General features: G+C 41.9%; 1 protein-coding gene and 1 long non-coding RNA gene across 8 annotated transcripts; one reads left to right on the top strand and one right to left on the bottom strand.

The window, feature by feature from the left end:
• Positions 1-253: 253 nt before the first annotated feature.
• On the top strand, positions 254-18,707 carry LOC121564841. Of its 7 annotated transcripts, none has more exons than XM_045222594.1 (17): positions 254-338; positions 528-649; positions 889-975; positions 1,065-1,191; positions 1,327-1,424; positions 1,767-1,961; positions 13,407-13,493; positions 16,238-16,299; positions 16,376-16,450; positions 16,588-16,626; positions 16,749-16,823; positions 17,113-17,217; positions 17,308-17,451; positions 17,622-17,705; positions 17,773-17,865; positions 18,000-18,142; positions 18,575-18,707. In XM_045222594.1, exons 7-17 carry the CDS (start codon positions 13,424-13,426, stop codon positions 18,618-18,620), a joined length of 936 nt encoding a protein of 311 aa, XP_045078529.1. In that variant the 5' UTR covers positions 254-338; positions 528-649; positions 889-975; positions 1,065-1,191; positions 1,327-1,424; positions 1,767-1,961; positions 13,407-13,423; the 3' UTR covers positions 18,621-18,707. The 7 variants fall into 7 exon arrangements, with proteins under 7 accessions (XP_045078529.1, XP_045078527.1, XP_045078533.1 ...); XM_045222592.1 differs by having other exon boundaries at positions 889-980; XM_045222598.1 differs by lacking the exon at positions 13,407-13,493 and having other exon boundaries at positions 889-980.
• LOC121573919 lies at positions 11,701-15,066 on the bottom strand. The gene is made up of 3 exons (XR_006002114.2): positions 15,022-15,066; positions 13,367-13,514; positions 11,701-13,113 (listed from the first exon to the last, which is right to left on the bottom strand). It is a non-coding gene; the product is annotated as an uncharacterized LOC121573919 (long non-coding RNA).
• Positions 18,708-18,829: the final 122 nt, after the last annotated feature.

The raw sequence follows: 18,829 nt of genomic DNA, 5'->3' as shown, positions 1-18,829 counted from the left end.
TAAAATAATAATAACAACAAAAACAAAATTAATCAATATAAACAATTTAATGAAAAATACATTTAAAATATATATTTTTAGAAATACACACAAAAAAAAAAGACTTGTTCCTATGCAAAGAGCAGACGCGTGTGAAAAGTACTAGCTAGCTGCAAAATTGGCTAGCTAGCGAATTGGCTAAATATCCTGCTGGTAACCATCTTGCTGCTTTATACAGAGCGCGCGTGTGTGTCCGTTGCTACTAACCTAGCTAGCCATCAAAAAGGTTCCTAACGTTACAACATGGCAGACGGCTGGAGCACTGACACCCGGGATACTGTGAAATACCTTACAATTAAGTAAGTTGCAGTTGGCCTTTGTGTGGCTTTTATTCCTTGTATTGCCATAAAGTTAGCTCTAAAAGCAGATGACGATGAACACCCATTATATTGTTTGACCTGAACCCTGACTGAGTTTGCCAGGGAAACATGGCAAATAGTTAGCTAGAATGTTGTTTACTTTGTTTATATTTACAATGGTGTTTACAGGATCCGTATTCAGAGAGTCACCTCTACAGCAGCCCTCTCTCAACACCTTCAGCAGCAGGTTTTGGCTCAACCGGAGAGGGAAGGCATTGAGCTGGACACCCTCAACTCACCGGCTCAATCAGGTATTAACACTGTTTTGAAACAGCAAGATGAAGTTAGATGCATCTTAGCTGAGTAGATGTTATTTTCGAAGTGGCTAGATATGGACCAGAACATCGTCAGACAGGATGAGATAGAGGGTGAGTGTATATTGTATTAATATTTATTTCAATATAAATATTTAGTTTATATTGTATTCCTGATAATAGTTATCATAAAATGGTATTTGTAACATGCATTATTATTAATTATTTTATCATAGAATCCCTCCCCCAATGGCCAGTTCTGTACTTCTGGCAGCACTACAGAAATGAAGGCTATGGCTACCTGGTCATTCCTTCCACCCCTGGTAAGGTGTGTATAATGACAGTCAGAATTGTTTTCTGAAAGTAGCGTAAATGATGATCTACTCTGACTGTGTGTGTCTGTATCCCATAGGGAAGCATACAATAATGTGTCATACGTGGAGACCACAGGAACAGTGTCAGAACTGAGACGCTTCTTCATTGGTGGATCCCCTGAGCTTGAGGACTACATTTACATCAGAGTCCCAGGGGGGTCCACGGTATTATGTTCTTTTAGTATGGGGTGAAGCAGCAGAATGAAAAAGGTTCTGACTTTTAGAGATCTGGATTCTTTCCATTTGGGCCATATTTTCTCTGTTGTTTGTTTGACGTCACCGTGCTTGTCTTGTGTGCAGGGTATTTGTTGATGCCAGCACCCTGAAGAAGAGGAGGCAGAGTGTTCTGGACCAGCTGGGAGGCTTCAGTCAGCAAGGGGCTGTCTATAATGTCCTGGGTAAGGAATGTCATGTCCAAATACAAATAATTGAGAAAGAATTACAAAATGTCAAGATGCTCGTACACAATATGCTGAGCGAAAAACATATTACAGTAGTCTGGTAAACAATGGATTTGTTCTCTAATTGGAAAAGTGTTTGTGAGGCTTTGTATACCTTCTTTTCCCATGTTTTGTATGAAACATTACTCTGCTATCATTTGGTCTATTACATTTTTACCTTTGGGAGAAATGAGATGAGCACAGGTCTACCTAGTAAAGTCCAGGTTGTATCAAGCCTGTTCTTGGGTAAGATGAGACTCCTCACTCTTTTCCTCTCATCTCTCCTCTTTTCCCCCTAAGGTGTGTGCAGCTCACTCACTGCTGAGCGCGTCTCAATCGCATGTATAGTAAAGTGTCCGAGAGGAGTGAGGTTGCCAGGAAACTGTCAGTGCTGGCGCTCCCCTCTGCCCGTCTGGGAGTCTGCTGCACCTGCCTCAGTAACCAGCCCTGCTGGCACCGCCACAGAGTGGCCTGGCGCTGGCCATGGTGAACACGGTCTGTCTCCCTCTCCTAATTAAACTTTATACATTACAAACATCTATAGTTGGTTGTCCTGATGGATACTTGCTAGTAATTTAATGCAGGCAGTGACATGCGGTCAGGGTAGGCAATGCTTACCCTGTGGTAATCGATATATATATTTTTTTAAAGTATGAAAAGCCCCCCCAAAACTATCACACGTACATATTATTCAGACCCTTTCCTCAGTACTTTGTTGAAGCATCTTTGGCAGCGATTACAGACTCGAGTCTTCTTGTGTATGATGCTACAAGCCTGGCACACCTGTATTTGGGGAGTTTCTCCCATTTTTCTCTGCAGATCCTCTCAAGTTCTGTAAGGTTGGATGGGGATGGGGAGCGTTGCTGCACAGCTGTTTTCAGGTCTTTTCAGAGATGTTCGATCGGGTTCAAGTCTGGGCTCTGGCTGGGCCACTCAAGGACATTCAGAGGCTTGTCCCGAAGCCACTCCTGCATTGTCCTGGCTGTGTGCTTTGTGTCGTTGACCTGTTGGAAGGTGAACCTTCGCCGAAGTCTGAGGTCCTGAGTGCTCTGGAGATGTTTTCATCAAGGATCTCTCTATACTTCGCGCCATTCATCTGTCCCTCGATCCTGATTAGTTTCCCAGTCCTTGCCACTGAGAAACATCCCCACAGCATGATGCTGCCACCACCATGCTTCACCGTAGGGATGGTGCCAGGTTTCCTCCAGACTTGACGCTTGGCATTCAGGCCAAAGAGTTCAATCTTGATTTCATCAGACCAGAAAATCTTGTTTCTCATGGTCTGAGAGTCTTTTAGCTGCCTTTTGGCAAACTCCAAGCGGGCTGTCATGTGCCTTTTACTGAGGAGTGGCTTCTGTCGGGCCACTCTACCATAAAGGCCTGATTGGTGGAGTGCTGCAGAGATGGTTGTCCTTCTGGTAGGTTCTCCCATCTCCACAGAGAAAATCTGGAGCTCTGTCAGAGTGACCATCGGGTTCTTGGTCACCTCTTTGACCCTTCTCCCCCCGATTGCTCAGTTTGGCCGGGCGGCCAGCTCTAGGACGATTCTTGGTGGTTTCAAACTTCTTCCATTTAAGAATGATGGAGGCCACTGTCTCCTTGTGGACCTTCAATGCTGCAGACATTTTTTTGGTACCCTTCCCCAGATCTGTGCCTCGAAACAATCCTGTCTCGGAGCTCTACGGACAATTCCTTCATCCTCATGGCTTTTTTTCAGACATGCACAGTCAACTGTGGGACCTTATATAGACAGGTGTGTGCCTTTCCAAATCATGTCCAATCAATTGAATTTACCACAGGTGGACTCCAATCAAGTTGTAGAAAAATCTTCAGGATGATCAATGGAAACAGGATGCACCTGAGCTCAATTTCGAGTCTCATAGCAAAGGGTCTAAATACTAATGTAAATAAGGTATTTCAATTTTTTTTATTTTTAATAAATGTGCAATAAAGTCTGTGTCCATATATTGGTCTTTTAGTGCCACCTATCAGTTCTAACTGTGGATGCTACATCGATTTATGGCTGAGCTTAACAGTGTGTCATTTTGTCGGGTGATATGAAATATGCCGCCATCAGAGGCTATCGCTTGTGTAGCTTGGCTACATTGTTATTTACATTTGGTTAAAATTGTTTGTCAATTTCAGTTAATAGCCTATGTCACTCTGGTTGTTGGAGCTACTGTAACCTATTCTACGGTGAACTTGGGCTTCATCAAGGTTTATTTGTGAGTAAATCTGGCTTTGATAATAGCCACCGACCTCAACGCATGTCACTGAGCGTAAGGTTAAGTCAGAGTGAAATCTATTTCGGTTTTCTTTTTTTATGTGTATAGTTGTATTATTGTTAATAGATTAGATGTGCCTCTCACTGTAATAAGGGGTTTGGAATTTTTTATTATTGTTCGCTTTATTCATTCCCTAGCCTGAGGTGGTGTATTGCACGGCATTTAGGCAATGCAATATGTGTTGGTTGTATGTGCACTTGCAGTACAACATGAATACGTCTATTAACTGTCATTTATGTGTGTTCTGATAATCACTAATTCTGGGATGTGTACAGTATACACTGAGTGTACAAAACATTAGGAACACCTTCCTAATATTGAGTTCCACCCGCCCCCTTTTGCCTTCAGAACAGCCTCAATTCGTCGGGGCATGGACTCTACAAGGTGTCGAAAGCATTCCACAGGGATGCTGGCCCATGTTGACTCCAATGCTTCCCACAGTTGTCAAGTTGTCTGGATGTCCTTTGGGTGGTGGACCATTCTTGATACATGGGAAACTGTTGAGCGTGAAAAACCCAGCAGCGTTGCAGTTCTTGACACACTCAACCCGGTGTATCACACGCACCTGGAACCTACTACCATACCCCGTTTAAAGGCACTTCAATCTTTTGTCTTCCCCATTTACCTTCTGAATGGCACACACACACAATCCATGTCTCAATTGTAGCAAGACTTAAAAATCCTCCTTTAATGTGTCTCCTGCCCTTCATCTACACTAATTGAAGTGGATTTAACAAGTGACATCAACAAGGGATCATAGACAGACCAGGTAAATCCAGGTGAAAGCTACAGTGGGGAAAAAAGTATTTAGTCAGCCACCAATTGTGCAAGTTCTCCCACTTAAAAAGATGAGAGAGGCCTGTAATTTTCATCATAGGTACACGTCAACTATGACAGACAAATTGAGGGAAAAAAATCCAGAAAATCACATTGTAGGATTTTTTATGAATTTATTTGCAAATTATGGTGGAAAATAAGTATTTGGTCACCTACAAACAAGCAAGATTTCTGGCTCTCACAGACCTGTAACTTCTTCTTTAAGAGGCTCCTCTGTCCTCCACTCGTTACCTGTATTAATGGCACCTGTTTGAACTTGTTATCAGTATAAAAGACACCTGTCCACAACCTCAAACAGTAACACTCCAAACTCCACTATGGCCAAGACCAAAGAGCTGTCAAAGGACACCAGAAACAAAATTGTAGACCTGCACCAGGCTGGGAAGACTGAATCTGCAATAGGTAAGCAGCTTGGTTTGAAGAAATCAACTTTGGGAGCAATTATTAGGAAATGGAAGACATACAAGACCACTGATAATCTCCCTCGATCTGGGGCTCCACGCAAGATCTCACCCCGTGGGGTCAAAATGATCACAAAAATCCCAGAACCACACGGGGGGACCTAGTGAATGACCTGCAGAGAGCTGGGACCAAAGTAACAAAACCTACCATCAGTAACACACTACGCCGCCAGGGACTCAAATCCTGCAGTGCAAGACGTGTCCCCCTGCTTAAGCCAGTACATGTCCAGGCCCGTCTGAAGTTTGCTAGAGTGCATTTGGATGATCCAGAAGAGGATTGGGAGAATGTCATATGGTCAGATGAAACCAAAATATAACTTTTTGGTAAAAACTCAACTTGTCGTGTTTGGAGGACAAAGAATGCTGAGTTGCATCCAAAGAACACCATACCTACTGTGTAGCATGGGGGTGGAAACATCATGCTTTGGGGCTGTTTTTTCTGCAAAGGGACCAGGACGACTGATCCGTGTAAAGGAAAGAATGAATGGGGCCATGTATCGTGAGATTTTGAGTGAAAACCTCCTTCCATCAGCAAGGGCATTGAAGATGAAACGTGGCTGGGTCTTTCAGCATGACAATGATCACAAACACACCGCCCGGGCAACGAAGGAGTGGCTTCGTAAGAAGCATTTCAAGGTCCTGGAGTGGCCTAGCCAGTCTCCAGATCTCAACCCCATAGAAAATCTTTGGAGGGCGTTGAAAGTCCGTGTTGCCCAGCGACAGCCCCAAAACATCACTGCTCTAGAGGAGATCTGCATGGAGGAATGGGCCAAAATACCAGCAACAGTGTGTGAAAACCTTGTGAAGACTTACAGAAAACGTTTGACCTGTGTCATTGCCAACAAAGGGTATATAACAAAGTATTGAGAACATTTTGTTATTGACCAAATACTTATTTTCCACCATAATTTGCAAATAAATTCATAAAAAATCCTACAATGTGATTTTCTGGATTTTTTTTCCTCATTTTGTCTGTCATAGTTGACGTGTACCTATGATGAAAATTACAGGCCTCTCTCATCTTTTTAAGTGGGAGAACTTGCACAATTGGTGGCTGACTAAATACTTTTTCCCCCCACTGTATGTCAAATCAAATCAAATCAAATCAAATGTTATTGGTCACATGCGCCGAATACAACAGGTGCAGACATTACAGTGAAATGCTTACTTACAGCCCTTAACCAACAGTGCATTTATTTTAAACAAAAAAAGTAAGAATAAAACAACAACAACAAAAAAAGTGTTGATCCAATAATAATATCAGAGGATTAGAAATACAGGGCTTAAAAACAAAGGTGTCATTGTACGCAGATGATTCATGTTTTCTTTTAGATCCACAACTAGGATCCCTCCACAGCCTCATAGAGGATCTAGATACATTTTCTAACCTCTCTGGATTAAAACCAAATTATGACAAATGTACTATATTACGTATTGGATCACTAAAAAATACAATTTTTACATTACCATGTAGTTTACCAATAAAATGGTCTGATGGTGATGTGGATATACTCGGAATACATATCCCAAAGGAAATAAATGATCTCACTTCAATAAATTTTAATAGAAAGTTAGCAAAAATAGATAAGATCTTACTACCATGGAAAGGAAAATACCTGTCAATTTGTGGAAAAATCACCCTGATTAACTCTTTAGTATTATCCCAGTTTACCTATTTGCTTATGGTCTTGCCTACGCCTAGCAAACAGTTTTTTAAATTATATGAGAAAAAAATATTCAATTTTATTTGGAACGGCAAGCCAGACAAAATTAAAAGAGCATATTTATATAATGAATATGAATTCGGAGGACAGAAATTATTAAATATTAAAGCATTAGACCTATCACTAAAATCTTCAGTCATCCAAAAGTTATACTTAAATCCGAACTGGTTCTCAAGCAAATTAGTAAGATTGTCTCACCCACTGTTCAAGAAAGGCCTTTTTCCCTTTATTCAGATTACAACCTCTCACTTTCAGTTATTTGAAAAGGAAATAATCTCCCAAATGTCACTATTTCTAAAACAAGCCATAGAAAGTTGGTTGCAATTTCAATTTAATCCTCCAGAAACGACAGAACAAATAATGCAACAAATATTGTGGTTAAATTCAAATATACTAATTGACAAAAAACCTTTATTTTTTGACAGAATGTTTAAAAAAGGTATAATCTTCGTAAATGATATCATCGGTAGGACTGGTGGAGTTATGTCGCACATGCAGCTAACAAAAACATATGGAAATGTCTGCTCTACCCAAAATTACAACCAAATAATTGCAGCCTTACCGCAAAAGTGGAAGAGGAAAGTTGAAGGGGGAGAAAGTAAGGAACTTGTCTGTCGGCCTTGCATTAAAGAACATAATTGGTTAAGGAAAACTGTGATAAATAAAAAAGTATATCAGTTTCACTTAAGGACCAAAGGATTGACAGCAGTCCCATATAGATTGCAAAATAGTTGGGAAGAGATCTTTGACGTACCGATCCCATGGCATAGTGTTTATGAACTGACACGCAAAACGACACCGGATTCAAAAATTAGAATCTTTAAATTTAAATTATTATATAAAATTCTTGCTACCAATAGAATGTTATTTATATGGGGGATACAATCTTCCCAGCTCTGCAGATTTTGCTGTGAAGAGATAGAATCATTAGATCATTTGTTTTGGTTCTGTCCATTTGTAGCTTGTTTTTGGACACAGGTCCAGGAATGGCTAAAGGATTGCAATATTTACCTGGAACTAACCTTGCAGATAGCATTACTGGGTGATCTGAAAAGTCATAGTCAATCAATCAATAATATAATAATACTTTTAGCAAAAATGTTTATTTTTAATTCACAATCTGTAGAAGCAATGAGAATAGAAAGGTTCAGAACTTTTGTAAAACATCACAGTACGGTTGAAATATATATGGCAAATAGAAATCCTATATGGATGGTGTTAAGAGATAGATGGGAGGTATTGAATAGAGTTGAAGGATGGGACTAATAACAAATAACAACAAATAATAACAAAGATAGCTAATAATGTAAGCATACTGTGTCCATAATAAGTATATAGGTTGTATGTTGGGAGCTTTTGGGAAAGAGCACAGTTAGAAGGATATGGCATTTAGAAGCAAACCGGATGGACATCATGAAAATGATCGGAGAGGTTGAGAGTAGAAGAAGTTCAGGAGCAAAAAAATAAATAAATATATATATTTTTATATATATATAGATATAGAATTATTGTAAAATTAACTCTGTCCATAAGGTGTAGATAGTAAGTATAGACCGGAAGTAGAGGCCTGGGCGTTGTTGTTCACTGATTTACTCCAAGTAGGGAAAGGATGGTGGGGTTGAAAAGTAATAAAGGGGAATATATATATAAAAAATAAAAATAAACATGTGGGATTGGAAGTGATGCAGACAATTACATTGATAGAAGATACAATCTATCTGCAATATTAAGCTGATCCATCCCCCCCAGAAAAAAAAAAAAAAAAAAAAAAAAAGTGTTGAGAAAAAAAGAGCAGAAGTAAAATAAAGTGACAGTAGGGAGGCTTTATATACAGGGGGGTACCGTTGCAGAGTCAATGTGCGGGGGCACCGGCTAGTTGAGGTAGTTGAGGTAATATGTACATGTGGGTAGAGTTAAAGTGACTATGCATAAATACTTAACAGAGTAGCAGCAGCATAAAAAGGATGGGGTGGGGGGGCAGTGCAAATAGTCCGGGTAGCCATGATTAGCTGTTCAGGAGTCTTATGGCTTGGGGGTAGAAGCTGTTGAGAAGTCTTTTGGACCTAGACTTGGCACTCCGGTACCGCTTGCCGTGCGGTAGCAGAGAGAACAGTCTATGACTAGGGTGGCTGGAGTCTTTGACAATTTTGAGGGCCTTCCTCTGACACCGCCTGGTATAGAGGTCCTGGATGGCAGGAAGCTTTGCCCCAGTGATGTACTGGGCCGTACGCACTACCCTCTGTAGTGCCTTGCGGTCAGAGGCCAAGCAGTTGCCATACCAGGCGGTGATGCAACCAGTCAGGATGCTCTCGATGGTGCAGCTGTAGAATTTTTTGAGGATCTGAGGACCCATGCCAAATCTTTTTAGTCTCCTGAGGGGGAATAGGCTTTGTCGTGCCCTCTTCACGACTGTCTTGGTGTGTTTGGACCATGATAGTTCGTTGGTGATGTGGACACCAAGGAACTTGAAGCTCTCAACCTGTTCCACTACAGCCCCGTCGATGAGAATGGGGGCGTGCTCAGTCCTCTTTTTTTTCCTGTAGTCCACAATCATCTCCTTTGTCTTGGTCACGTTGAGGGAGAGGTTGTTGTCCTGGCACCACACGGCCAGATGTCTGACCTCCTCCCTATAGGCTGTCTCATCGTTGTCGGTGATCAGGCCTACCACTGTTGTGTCGTCGGCAAACTTAATGATGGTGTTGGAGTCGTGCCTGGCCATGCAGTCATGGGTGAACAGAGAGTACAGGAGGGGACTGAGCACGCACCCCTGAGGGGCCCCCGTGTTGAGGATCAGTGTGGCAGATGTGTTGTTACCTACCCTTACCGCCTGGGGGCGGCCCGTCAGGAAGTCCAGGATCCAGTTGCAGAGGGAGATGTTTAGTCCCAGGATCCTTAGCTTAGTGATGAGCTTAGAGGGCACTATGGTGTTGAATGCTGAGCTGTAGTCAATGAATAGCATTCTCACGTAGGTGTTCCTCTTGTCCAGGTGGGAAAGGGCAGTGTGGAGTGCGATAGAGATTGCATCATCTGTGGATCTGTTGGGGCGGTATGCAAATTGGAGTGGGTCTAGGGTTTCTGGGATTATGCTGTTGATGTGAGCCATGACCAGTCTTTCAAAGCACTTCATGGCTACAGACGTCAGTGCTACGGGTCGGTAGTCATTTAGGCAGGTTATCTTAGAGTTCTTGGGCACGGGGACTATGGTGGTCTGCTTGAAACATGTTGGTATTACAGACTCAGTCAGGGACATGTTGAAAATGTCAGTGAAGACACTTGCCAGTTGGTCAGCACATGCTCGGAGTACACGTCCTGGTAATCCGTCTGGCCCTGCGGCCTTGTGAATGTTGACCTGCTTAAAAGTCTTACTCACATCGGCTACGGAGAGCGTGATCACATAGTCATCCGGAACAGCTGGTGCTCTCATGCATGCTTCAGTGTTGCTTGCCTCGAAGCGAGCATAGAAGTGGTTTAGCTCGTCTGGTAGGCTTGTGTCACTGGGCAGCTCGCGGCTGTGCTTCCCTTTGTAGTCTGTAATAGTTTTCAAGCCCTGCCACATCCGACGAGCGTCAGAGCCAGTGTAGTATGATTCAATCTTAGACCTGTATTGACTCTTTGCCTGTTTGATGGTTCGTCGGAGGTCATAGCGGGATTTCTTATAAGCGTCCGGGTTAGAGTCCCGTTCCTTGAAAGCGGCAGCTCTACCCTTTAGCTCAGTGCGGATGTTTCCTGTAATCCATGGCTTCTGGTTGGGGTATGTACGTACTGTCACTGTGGGGACGACATCATCGATGCACTTATTGATGAAGCCAGTGACAGATGTGGTGTACTCCTCAATGCTGTCTGAAGAATCCCGGAACATGTTCCAGTCTGTGCTAGCAAAACAGTCCTGTAGCTTAGCATCTGCGTCATCTGACCACTTTTTTATTAACCGAATCACTGGTGCTTCCTGCTTCAGTTTTTGCTTATAAGCAGGAATCAGGAGGATAGAGTTATGGTCAGATTTGCCAAATGGAGGGCGAGGGAGAGCTTTGTATGCGTCTCTGTGTGTGGAGTAAAGGTGGTCTAGAGTTTTTTTCCCTCTGGTTGCACATTTAACATGCTGGTAGAAATTAGGTAGAACGGATTTAAGTTTCCCTGCATTAAAGTCCCCGGCCACTAGGAGCGCTGCATCTGGATGAGCGTTTTCCTGTTGATTAATGGCCTTGTACAACTCATTCAGTGCAATCTTAATGCCAGCATTGGTTTGTGGTGGTAAATAGACAGCTATGAAAAATATAGATGAAAACTCTCTTGGTAAATAGTGTGGTCTACAGCTTATCATAAGATACTCTACCTCAGGCGAGCAAAACCTCGAGACTTCCTTAGTATTTGATTTTGTGCACCAGCTGTTGTTTACAAATATACACAGACCGCCACCCCTTGTCTTACCAGAGTCAGCCGTTCTGTCCTGCCGATGTAGCGTATAGCCTGCTAGCTGAATGTTATCATTGTTGTCGTTCAGCCACGACTCCGTGAAACATAAGATATTACAGTTTTTAATGTCCCGTTGGTAGGATAACCGTAATCTTAAATCGTCCATTTTATTCTCAAAAGCTTGAACGTTGGCTAATAGGATTGATGGAAGAGGCAGTTTACTCGCTCGCCGTCGGATCCTTACAAGGCACCCGGATCTGCGTCCGCGATATCTCCGTCTCTTCCTCACGCGAATGACGGGGATTTGGGCCTTGTCGGGTGTCTGTATGATATCATTCGCGGCCGCCTCGTTGAAGAAAAAATCTTCGTCCAATGCGAGGTGAGTAATCGCTGTCCTGATATCCAGAAGCTCTTTTTGGTTATAAGAGACGATGGCAGAAACATTATGTACAAAATAAATTACAAATAACGCGGAAAAACACACATAATAGTACAATTGGTTAGAGGGTTGTACTGGAAAGAGAAGGCGTTCCTAATGTTTTGTACACCCAGTAAGCATTTTATGAAGGTTTTATCTTTCTATGCTGATGGTTGAAGGTCTAATACAGAATATTTACTTCAATTTTCTGAGGTTCTGTTGAACATTAACTGTATGAAATGAAGTGGATGATATAAGGGTGATGTTCAGCTGTCCTTTTGGTGTTTCTTTTAATAGAGAAACCCCTAAACTATTGTAGTGATATGGCAGGGTTCATGTTTTCATTGAAGAATTGTGTGCCTTTTAACTTTTTCTCTTGCATTACTGATATCGAATAACGTGTTCCATCATGACCTGTTACATGACTCTTACCACTTGATCCAGTTGTATATGCAAAATAGCTATTTGTATATAAACAGTATAACTTGAAAGCATGCATTTGTAAAGAAATAATAATCATTGATTTGCTATATTTAGTCTTGGTTGTCATTTATGGCTTCTCTTTACTGTGCACAACTGCCTCATTTTCTAAAGATTACATCATAATCTGCCCTTATAGCCCACACTCTTGATAACCTCACCCAATGCTCCCTGCTCCTCAATTTACAATAATGTTGATTGCCAAACAAACTACATGTAATGGATCTAATTTACTGGTGAGGGGATGCTATTTAATTGCTGTAAGTAGTTAAGTAAAGGAAAACTGAATAAATCAGTGAAAGTGTAATATAAAATGCCTGATATATCAAGAGTGCCAAGAGATTTGTCTACAGTATGTGTAGAAAACGCAAAGTACAAGGCAAAACGAGTGGTCTTACAATCAACTGACAATCAAAACCTTCTTGTATTGATTTGACCTTGAACATTCAGAGCCTGCTTGCGTTTTCAAACCAAAATCATCAGTGAAGAAACTGTGTACCTTTAAGTACTGCCTCAAACCCCATGTCCAAGCATATTACATCTCAACGTATAACATATGAGAGCTCTGTCATTCAATGCGTTTTCTATGTCAACAATCTGTCAGTGAAGACACAGGTGCCCTTGGGTGAACCATCACAGATCCTGGCAGTTGACTCTGGCATGTTTGCTGTGAAACTCTGGGGGGCACTGACAGACACAGACAGTGGACTGAGGTGGGAATGTTGAGAATGTAGATGTTGAGCCACTGGATCCCAGTGACTAGTGGTTTGAGAGGCATATGTGTGCCCATGACTGTGTCCATGGCCGGAGCTGTGTTAGTGACTATGTCCATGACTTGGCCCAAAGCTATGCTTGAGGACATATCCATGGTTGTGACCATAATAACCTGAGAGCTGAACAGGGCTCCCCTGTGTATAGTATGAGTTGGCCCAGCCTTCAAATGTCTTTGGTGTGGTCTCGGTAGCCTGTAGATTGGAGGAAACTGGAGCGTGGGCGTGGACTGGGTAGGAGCCTGGGGATGGAATGATTCTGCAACCAATGAGAATGTGGAGAGATTAAGGGGCGCTTATCTAACTAAACAGTGATTCTCTATTGAATCATGGGGGACCACTAGGTGTCTATTGTACAGTATTCAATTACAGCTGAGGATCCTCTATTAAAACTGCACCTCATTATACTGTAGAACATCATGTTCTCTGGCTTGCACCCAAAAATCATGTTAATTTAATGACCTCTTGTCTTGTAGGATAAATAATGCGTTTAGTGCTTTCTCAGTACTCACGGTGGGTGGACCGTCTTCCTTCTCTCCTCTGTTGATGCAGGGACATACAGGACACCAATGGTCCTCAGCAGCCTGAAAGGCATCTTCTTGTCCAGCACTGATGCCCTAGCATCAGACATGTCTAGAAGTGAGAGCCAGCCCTTTCCGTCTGTTTCACCAGAGCAAGATAAAGAGAATGTGTGACGCAGTGATGCAAGATTTTCCTAACCAAACATCCCATAATGTTCAGCATGAGGACTCAACAAACATTTCAAGCATATACAACACACACAAATATTACAACTTAACTATACTACTACGCACACTTAAAGCTGTGACACACTGCAGAGTGTATCACAGTTATTTTCAACCACAATGAGATTGGAGTAAGGATACAGATCCTGCCCTGCAATGATGACGTTGCAGAGGAAGACAGTTTGTGGGACCAAAAGTGTTACGATGAGCAGAAACAGTCAGGGCAGGGCTAACATGGATACACTGACTCCAAAAAGAAAGCCCTTAACCATACGGGGAGTGCACTGTGGCCATACCCATAAGGGAGAGGGATACAGGAACTAACCCCTCCACTTGATTCTGGGAAGATGCACCAAACAGTACCAGCCCCAGGATGGTGTACAACACCCCTGTGCTGATAGAGAGCAGCTGAAACATGAGGACACGAACAGTGCCCACACTCTTCTCAATACCACCACAGAGGGGCACCAGAACCCCAATGCTTAGGAGTAGCTGGGTCACTGTCTTGTAGCGGAAGGAATATGTGATGAGTTTGTGTACTGGAATAGGACAGGATTAAAACGGAAATTATAGGGTTGACAGACATCAGTGGCATTGATGTGTTGTGCTCTTGCTTGCCGCTGTAGCCTACTGCCACCATCTTTTACGTCTTTAACGTTAGCTACAAATTGTAGCAAGCTAGATAACGTTACAACACTCCCATTCAAAGTAGCTAGCTACCGAGCATATGACTCTTGATTCACCTAGCCCCTCCTTGCTAATTTACCATGCCCATTGCCAAAAACTGTAGTTCCAAGACTGAAGGCATCCTCTGATAAACCGAAATATGTAGTTACAGTAAACAAAACAAAGGATACTATAATGACAGAAACAATGCCACTCGTGAACTCTTGAACCTCTGAACCACATTGTTGTGGAAAATATGATCCAAGATTAAGGCAGAGGCTATTTGACGATATAATAGAAACATATTTAATACGAGCAGCTGCAGGGGAGATCCACCTCTGATTTCATAGGGAAGAACTCAAGGAAGAAATGCTTACATGTCCCTTATATTGCGGGAGGTGATAATACAACCAATTTGTTTACACAACAGTACTTTCAATACATCAACAGTTCCGGAACACCATTGCCTTGTGTTAGGGTGCAGACATACCAGGCGTCAATGAAAGGCATAACATCACAATCCAACACAGAACATATCCCTTGAGAAGTTACAACAGCTCACCCTAAATTCTTTCAAAACTATTCGGGAGATAATTTTGATGCTCAGTGCATATTTGTCAAACTACTAGTGGATAATCAAGCACAATACAAAAATGTCAGTTACGACACCTGTCCTCCAATATTGCACAACACTTCTTACAATTTAGTCATTTAGCAGACGCTCTTATCCAGAGCGACTTACAGTTAGTACATACATTTTCATACTGGCCCCCCGTGGGAAACGAACCCTCAACCCTGGCGTTGGAAGCGCCATGCTCTACCAACTGAGCTACAGGGGACATTTTAGCTAAAACTGGGGGTAGCTAGCTTGCTAAGCCAAAACAAATGTACTGGACTACCGCATTTGGATAAATCACATTCACAACCACAAAATTACTGATCTGCAGATCATGAAGTGCACTAAGGCAGTGCTGCATTTAAAGACACTGCCACCTGCTGACTTGTGCCTGAAATGTGATGATCAAAGTGTCCTCAGCAGCCCATTTGAGTTAGATAAAAAGCCAGATAGATATATTTGATTTGACACTTAAATAAAATAATTAAAACCGTTTAATAAAATAAAACGTGTCAGGGACAACACAATAAAACCAAATACTTCCATTGTGGTCCCTTAATGATTGTTTCTCCAAGTGCAAAAAAAATAAAAATATATATATATATATTGGCAAGGAATGGTTAATTCCTAATGATTTCCTGTTGGCCTATGTAAAACGTCGAACCAACCATCCACACAACCATTTCTCAGTCAGTAGGATATATGCACATCACTTTCGTTATTCAGTTAGCTACAACCAGTGGGAAGGTAGCTTAGTGGGTAAGAGCGTTGTGCCAGTATCCGAAAGGTCGCTGGTTCCAATCCCCGAGCCGACTAGGTGAAAAATCTGTCGATGTACCCTTGAGCAAGGCACTTAACCCTAATTCCTCCTGTAAGTCGCTCTGGATAAGAGCGTCTGCTAAATGACCAAAAAAATACAAACAGACCGTATCCAAACAAGCCTTTTGCTTGTGACGTTTATGCTTGGTTACATTTTATGACGTGCCAAGCATTAATTCACTACATAAATGTGTTCAGATGTGATTTCATCTGTACAATCGCTTTCTTCACTCAGGTTGCTGCAGGTAACCTTTGGCTTTTTGATGCACAGCCTTCCCAACCTGTATAATATATACAGGGTGCCTTATATATATATATATATATATATATATATATATATATATATATTTTTTTTTATTATAATAGATATATAGATAGATAGATAGATAGATAGATAGATAGATAGATAGATAGATAGATAGGGAATAGGGTGCCATTGTGGATGCCATCTTTGTGTGTGTGTGTGTGTGTGTGTGTGTGTTTCAGGATATGCTTTATGTTTTGTGTCAATCAATTGATGGAAATGTTTCCCTCAGAAAGCAAGATGGATCGTAATGATGAGAGAATCAAAAGAGCTTTAAGGCGCCGCCCTTATGTGGTAAATATAACATATTTATTTATTTGTTCTGTTTTTGTTATATTATCACATTTTAAAGTGAGTGTTGTGTTGACAGTTGAATCCAGTGAGGGTGAACACCCCTGATTCTGTGTTGTGGCCAACCGGCAAGGTGCGCAGAAGGCCAAAGCCTGTAAGTAATATCTGACCTGAAAACAATAACACATACGCATTAGTTATACATGCTGCATGTACAAACTGCAGTTATCACAATAAAAGCAAATGCAGATATCCCTCCCTATCTAACCACATTGAATGCTGTCTTGACAGTCTACTTCAGTGCAGACCACTAAGATCCACAAAAGGCCTGTAAGTCACATTCAAATTCAGCCACATAACAGTACTTTTGATATTTATTGATACATAATTCAAGTTATTTCCATGGCCAAAATGAGCAAAGCAGTGTTTAATTCATTTTTTACTGTTAACAGCCAATCATTGTGAGCTGTGGGCAGGACCAGACATCTGGGGATGGATGGAATATCAATCCAGAGCCTCTCAGCCAGGTCACACATCTATGCTGTTCCCACAGAGACAACAGATAGATCAATATTTTGATTCATATGGCATTTTGGTTGGCTTAGTTGAATTGATAATCATCCATTCGACATTTTAAAGATTCCTATACTATGGAAGGTCTTTATCTCCATCCCTAATGTTATTGGAGTTGCATTTATTGCATTTCAATACACTTGCATTTTCAGTTACCCATGTATTACTCACTACTTGTAAACCATGTTGGTGCCAGTGTATTCTATGGCTGCCATGAGTACATGCCTTTCGCTGTCTCCTCAGTCTGGAAGGGTGACTCGGCTGATAGAGAAAAATTATGATGAGGTGATCTCGTCCTCCAACTCCGATGACTTTTCCATCGACTCCTTTACTGACTGTGAATCTGAGGTAAGAGAGTTGTACCGTACCGTCCATGTCTTTGTTGAGTGACATCACTGTGAGGAGGATGGTCTCTGACTAGCTGACTCTGATACACAGTGTGATGATGAGGATCATGGAAGGAGGACACCACTGCTGAAAGTTAAGGATGAGGAGGATGGAAAGGTGACAAAGCTTGAAGTGAGGGATATGGTAGAGGACGACGATCTGTCTCTCCACTCCTTCGATGAGTCAGACTTCCTGGTAAGTTCTGCATACAAAAAAATATATAATAATATATATATATATGGCGGATTGGAAATTATGCAGACAATTACATTGATAGAGCCCATAAGTTCTGCACCATGTATTTGAGTAACTCTTTCACTGAATGTGGAGAATGGACTATGACCAGCTAGCTCTCTGACACACAGCGTGATGATGGCAATGATGCCTCTACTGACGACTTTCCAGAGCCTCCAAAGGAACCACAAGTTCCACTGAAGGACCATCAACTGGTAGGCGTCTCTTACATTTGTTTGTGTGTGTGTCACATCTCAATGGTTTGACCCTTTGTCTGTACAGATTATTCGCCTGGCCCCCATCACCAACCTGAGTGAGACTGGCAGGAAGCTGCTCCAAGAAATGGCGCAGGAAATGGCAGGAGTGGCCCCACAGGTGAGAGGAAATACAAGAAGGGAATCTTGTCCGAATGTCCTTCTACAGTATAGCATATCTCTAGATATAGTAGCTCAAGAGAAGAGAAAACCCATAAGCTTACATTACTTTTTCTCCTTGTCCAAAATATTCAGGAAGGGAAGATCAATAAGAAAAAGAAGGGCAAGGCCAAAAAACGAGTGAAGCAAGAGAAGGCCAATAAGATGCAACAGATAGAAAATGTTGGAGAAAGTAAGGAGGAGGACAAGAAAGAGGAAAAGAAGAGTCTGAGGAAGAGGTGAGGAAATAAATGAGGGAGAAGTGGAATATAAACAGGGAATACTAGACTAGAGAATTAGAGAAATAGAATGAGGTAGCAGAGAAAGAGCAGCTGTCTGATGTGTTAATGCAAACTTAAGCAATAAGGCACGAGGGGGTGTTGTATATGGCCAACCTACCACGTCTAAGGGCTGTTCTTAAGCCCGACGCAGAGCGTCGTGCCTGGATACAGCCCTTAGCCGTGGTAAATTGGCCATATTCCACATACCCCCGAGTTCCCTTATTGCTATGATAAACTGGTTACCAATGTAATTAGAGCAGTAAAAATAAATGTTTTGTCATACCTGTGGTATACGGTCTGACATACCACGGCTGTCAGCCAATCAGCATTCAGGGCTCGAATCAACCAGTTTATAATACTATTTATTCTCCTGTTGTTTTTGATTGACAGGTTTCTTCAGTGGCTGCTGCCCAAACTAAGATGTTCAAAGAAATAATGGCCAACTATTACTCCTACTACCACACACACACACATTATTTTGCTAATTTTCACCCCAGTATCTCTATTTGCACATAATCTTTTGCACATCTATCATTCCAGTGTTAATACGAAATTGTAACTATTTTGCACTATGGCCTATTTATTGCCTTACCTCCATAATTTACTACATTCGCACACACTGTATATATATTTTCTGTTGTATTT

This window comes from Coregonus clupeaformis, chromosome 9 (genome assembly GCF_020615455.1).
Source record: "Coregonus clupeaformis isolate EN_2021a chromosome 9, ASM2061545v1, whole genome shotgun sequence".
Taxonomy (NCBI): Eukaryota; Metazoa; Chordata; class Actinopteri; order Salmoniformes; family Salmonidae; genus Coregonus; species Coregonus clupeaformis.
This window is presented reverse-complemented; position numbering and strand designations above follow the sequence as displayed.

Bases quoted from the DNA above. Each gene is read 5' to 3' on its own strand.
- LOC121564841 (XM_045222591.1), top strand. From the start codon at position 15,859: ATGACGTGCCAAGCATTAATTCACTACATAAATGTGTTCAGATGTGAT. The intron at 17,452-17,621 runs GTAAGTTCTGCA...TCTGACACACAG, and splicing joins TCGATGAGTCAGACTTCCTG to CGTGATGATGGCAATGATGC. The intron at 18,143-18,574 runs GTGAGGAAATAA...TTTGATTGACAG, and splicing joins AAGAAGAGTCTGAGGAAGAG to GTTTCTTCAGTGGCTGCTGC.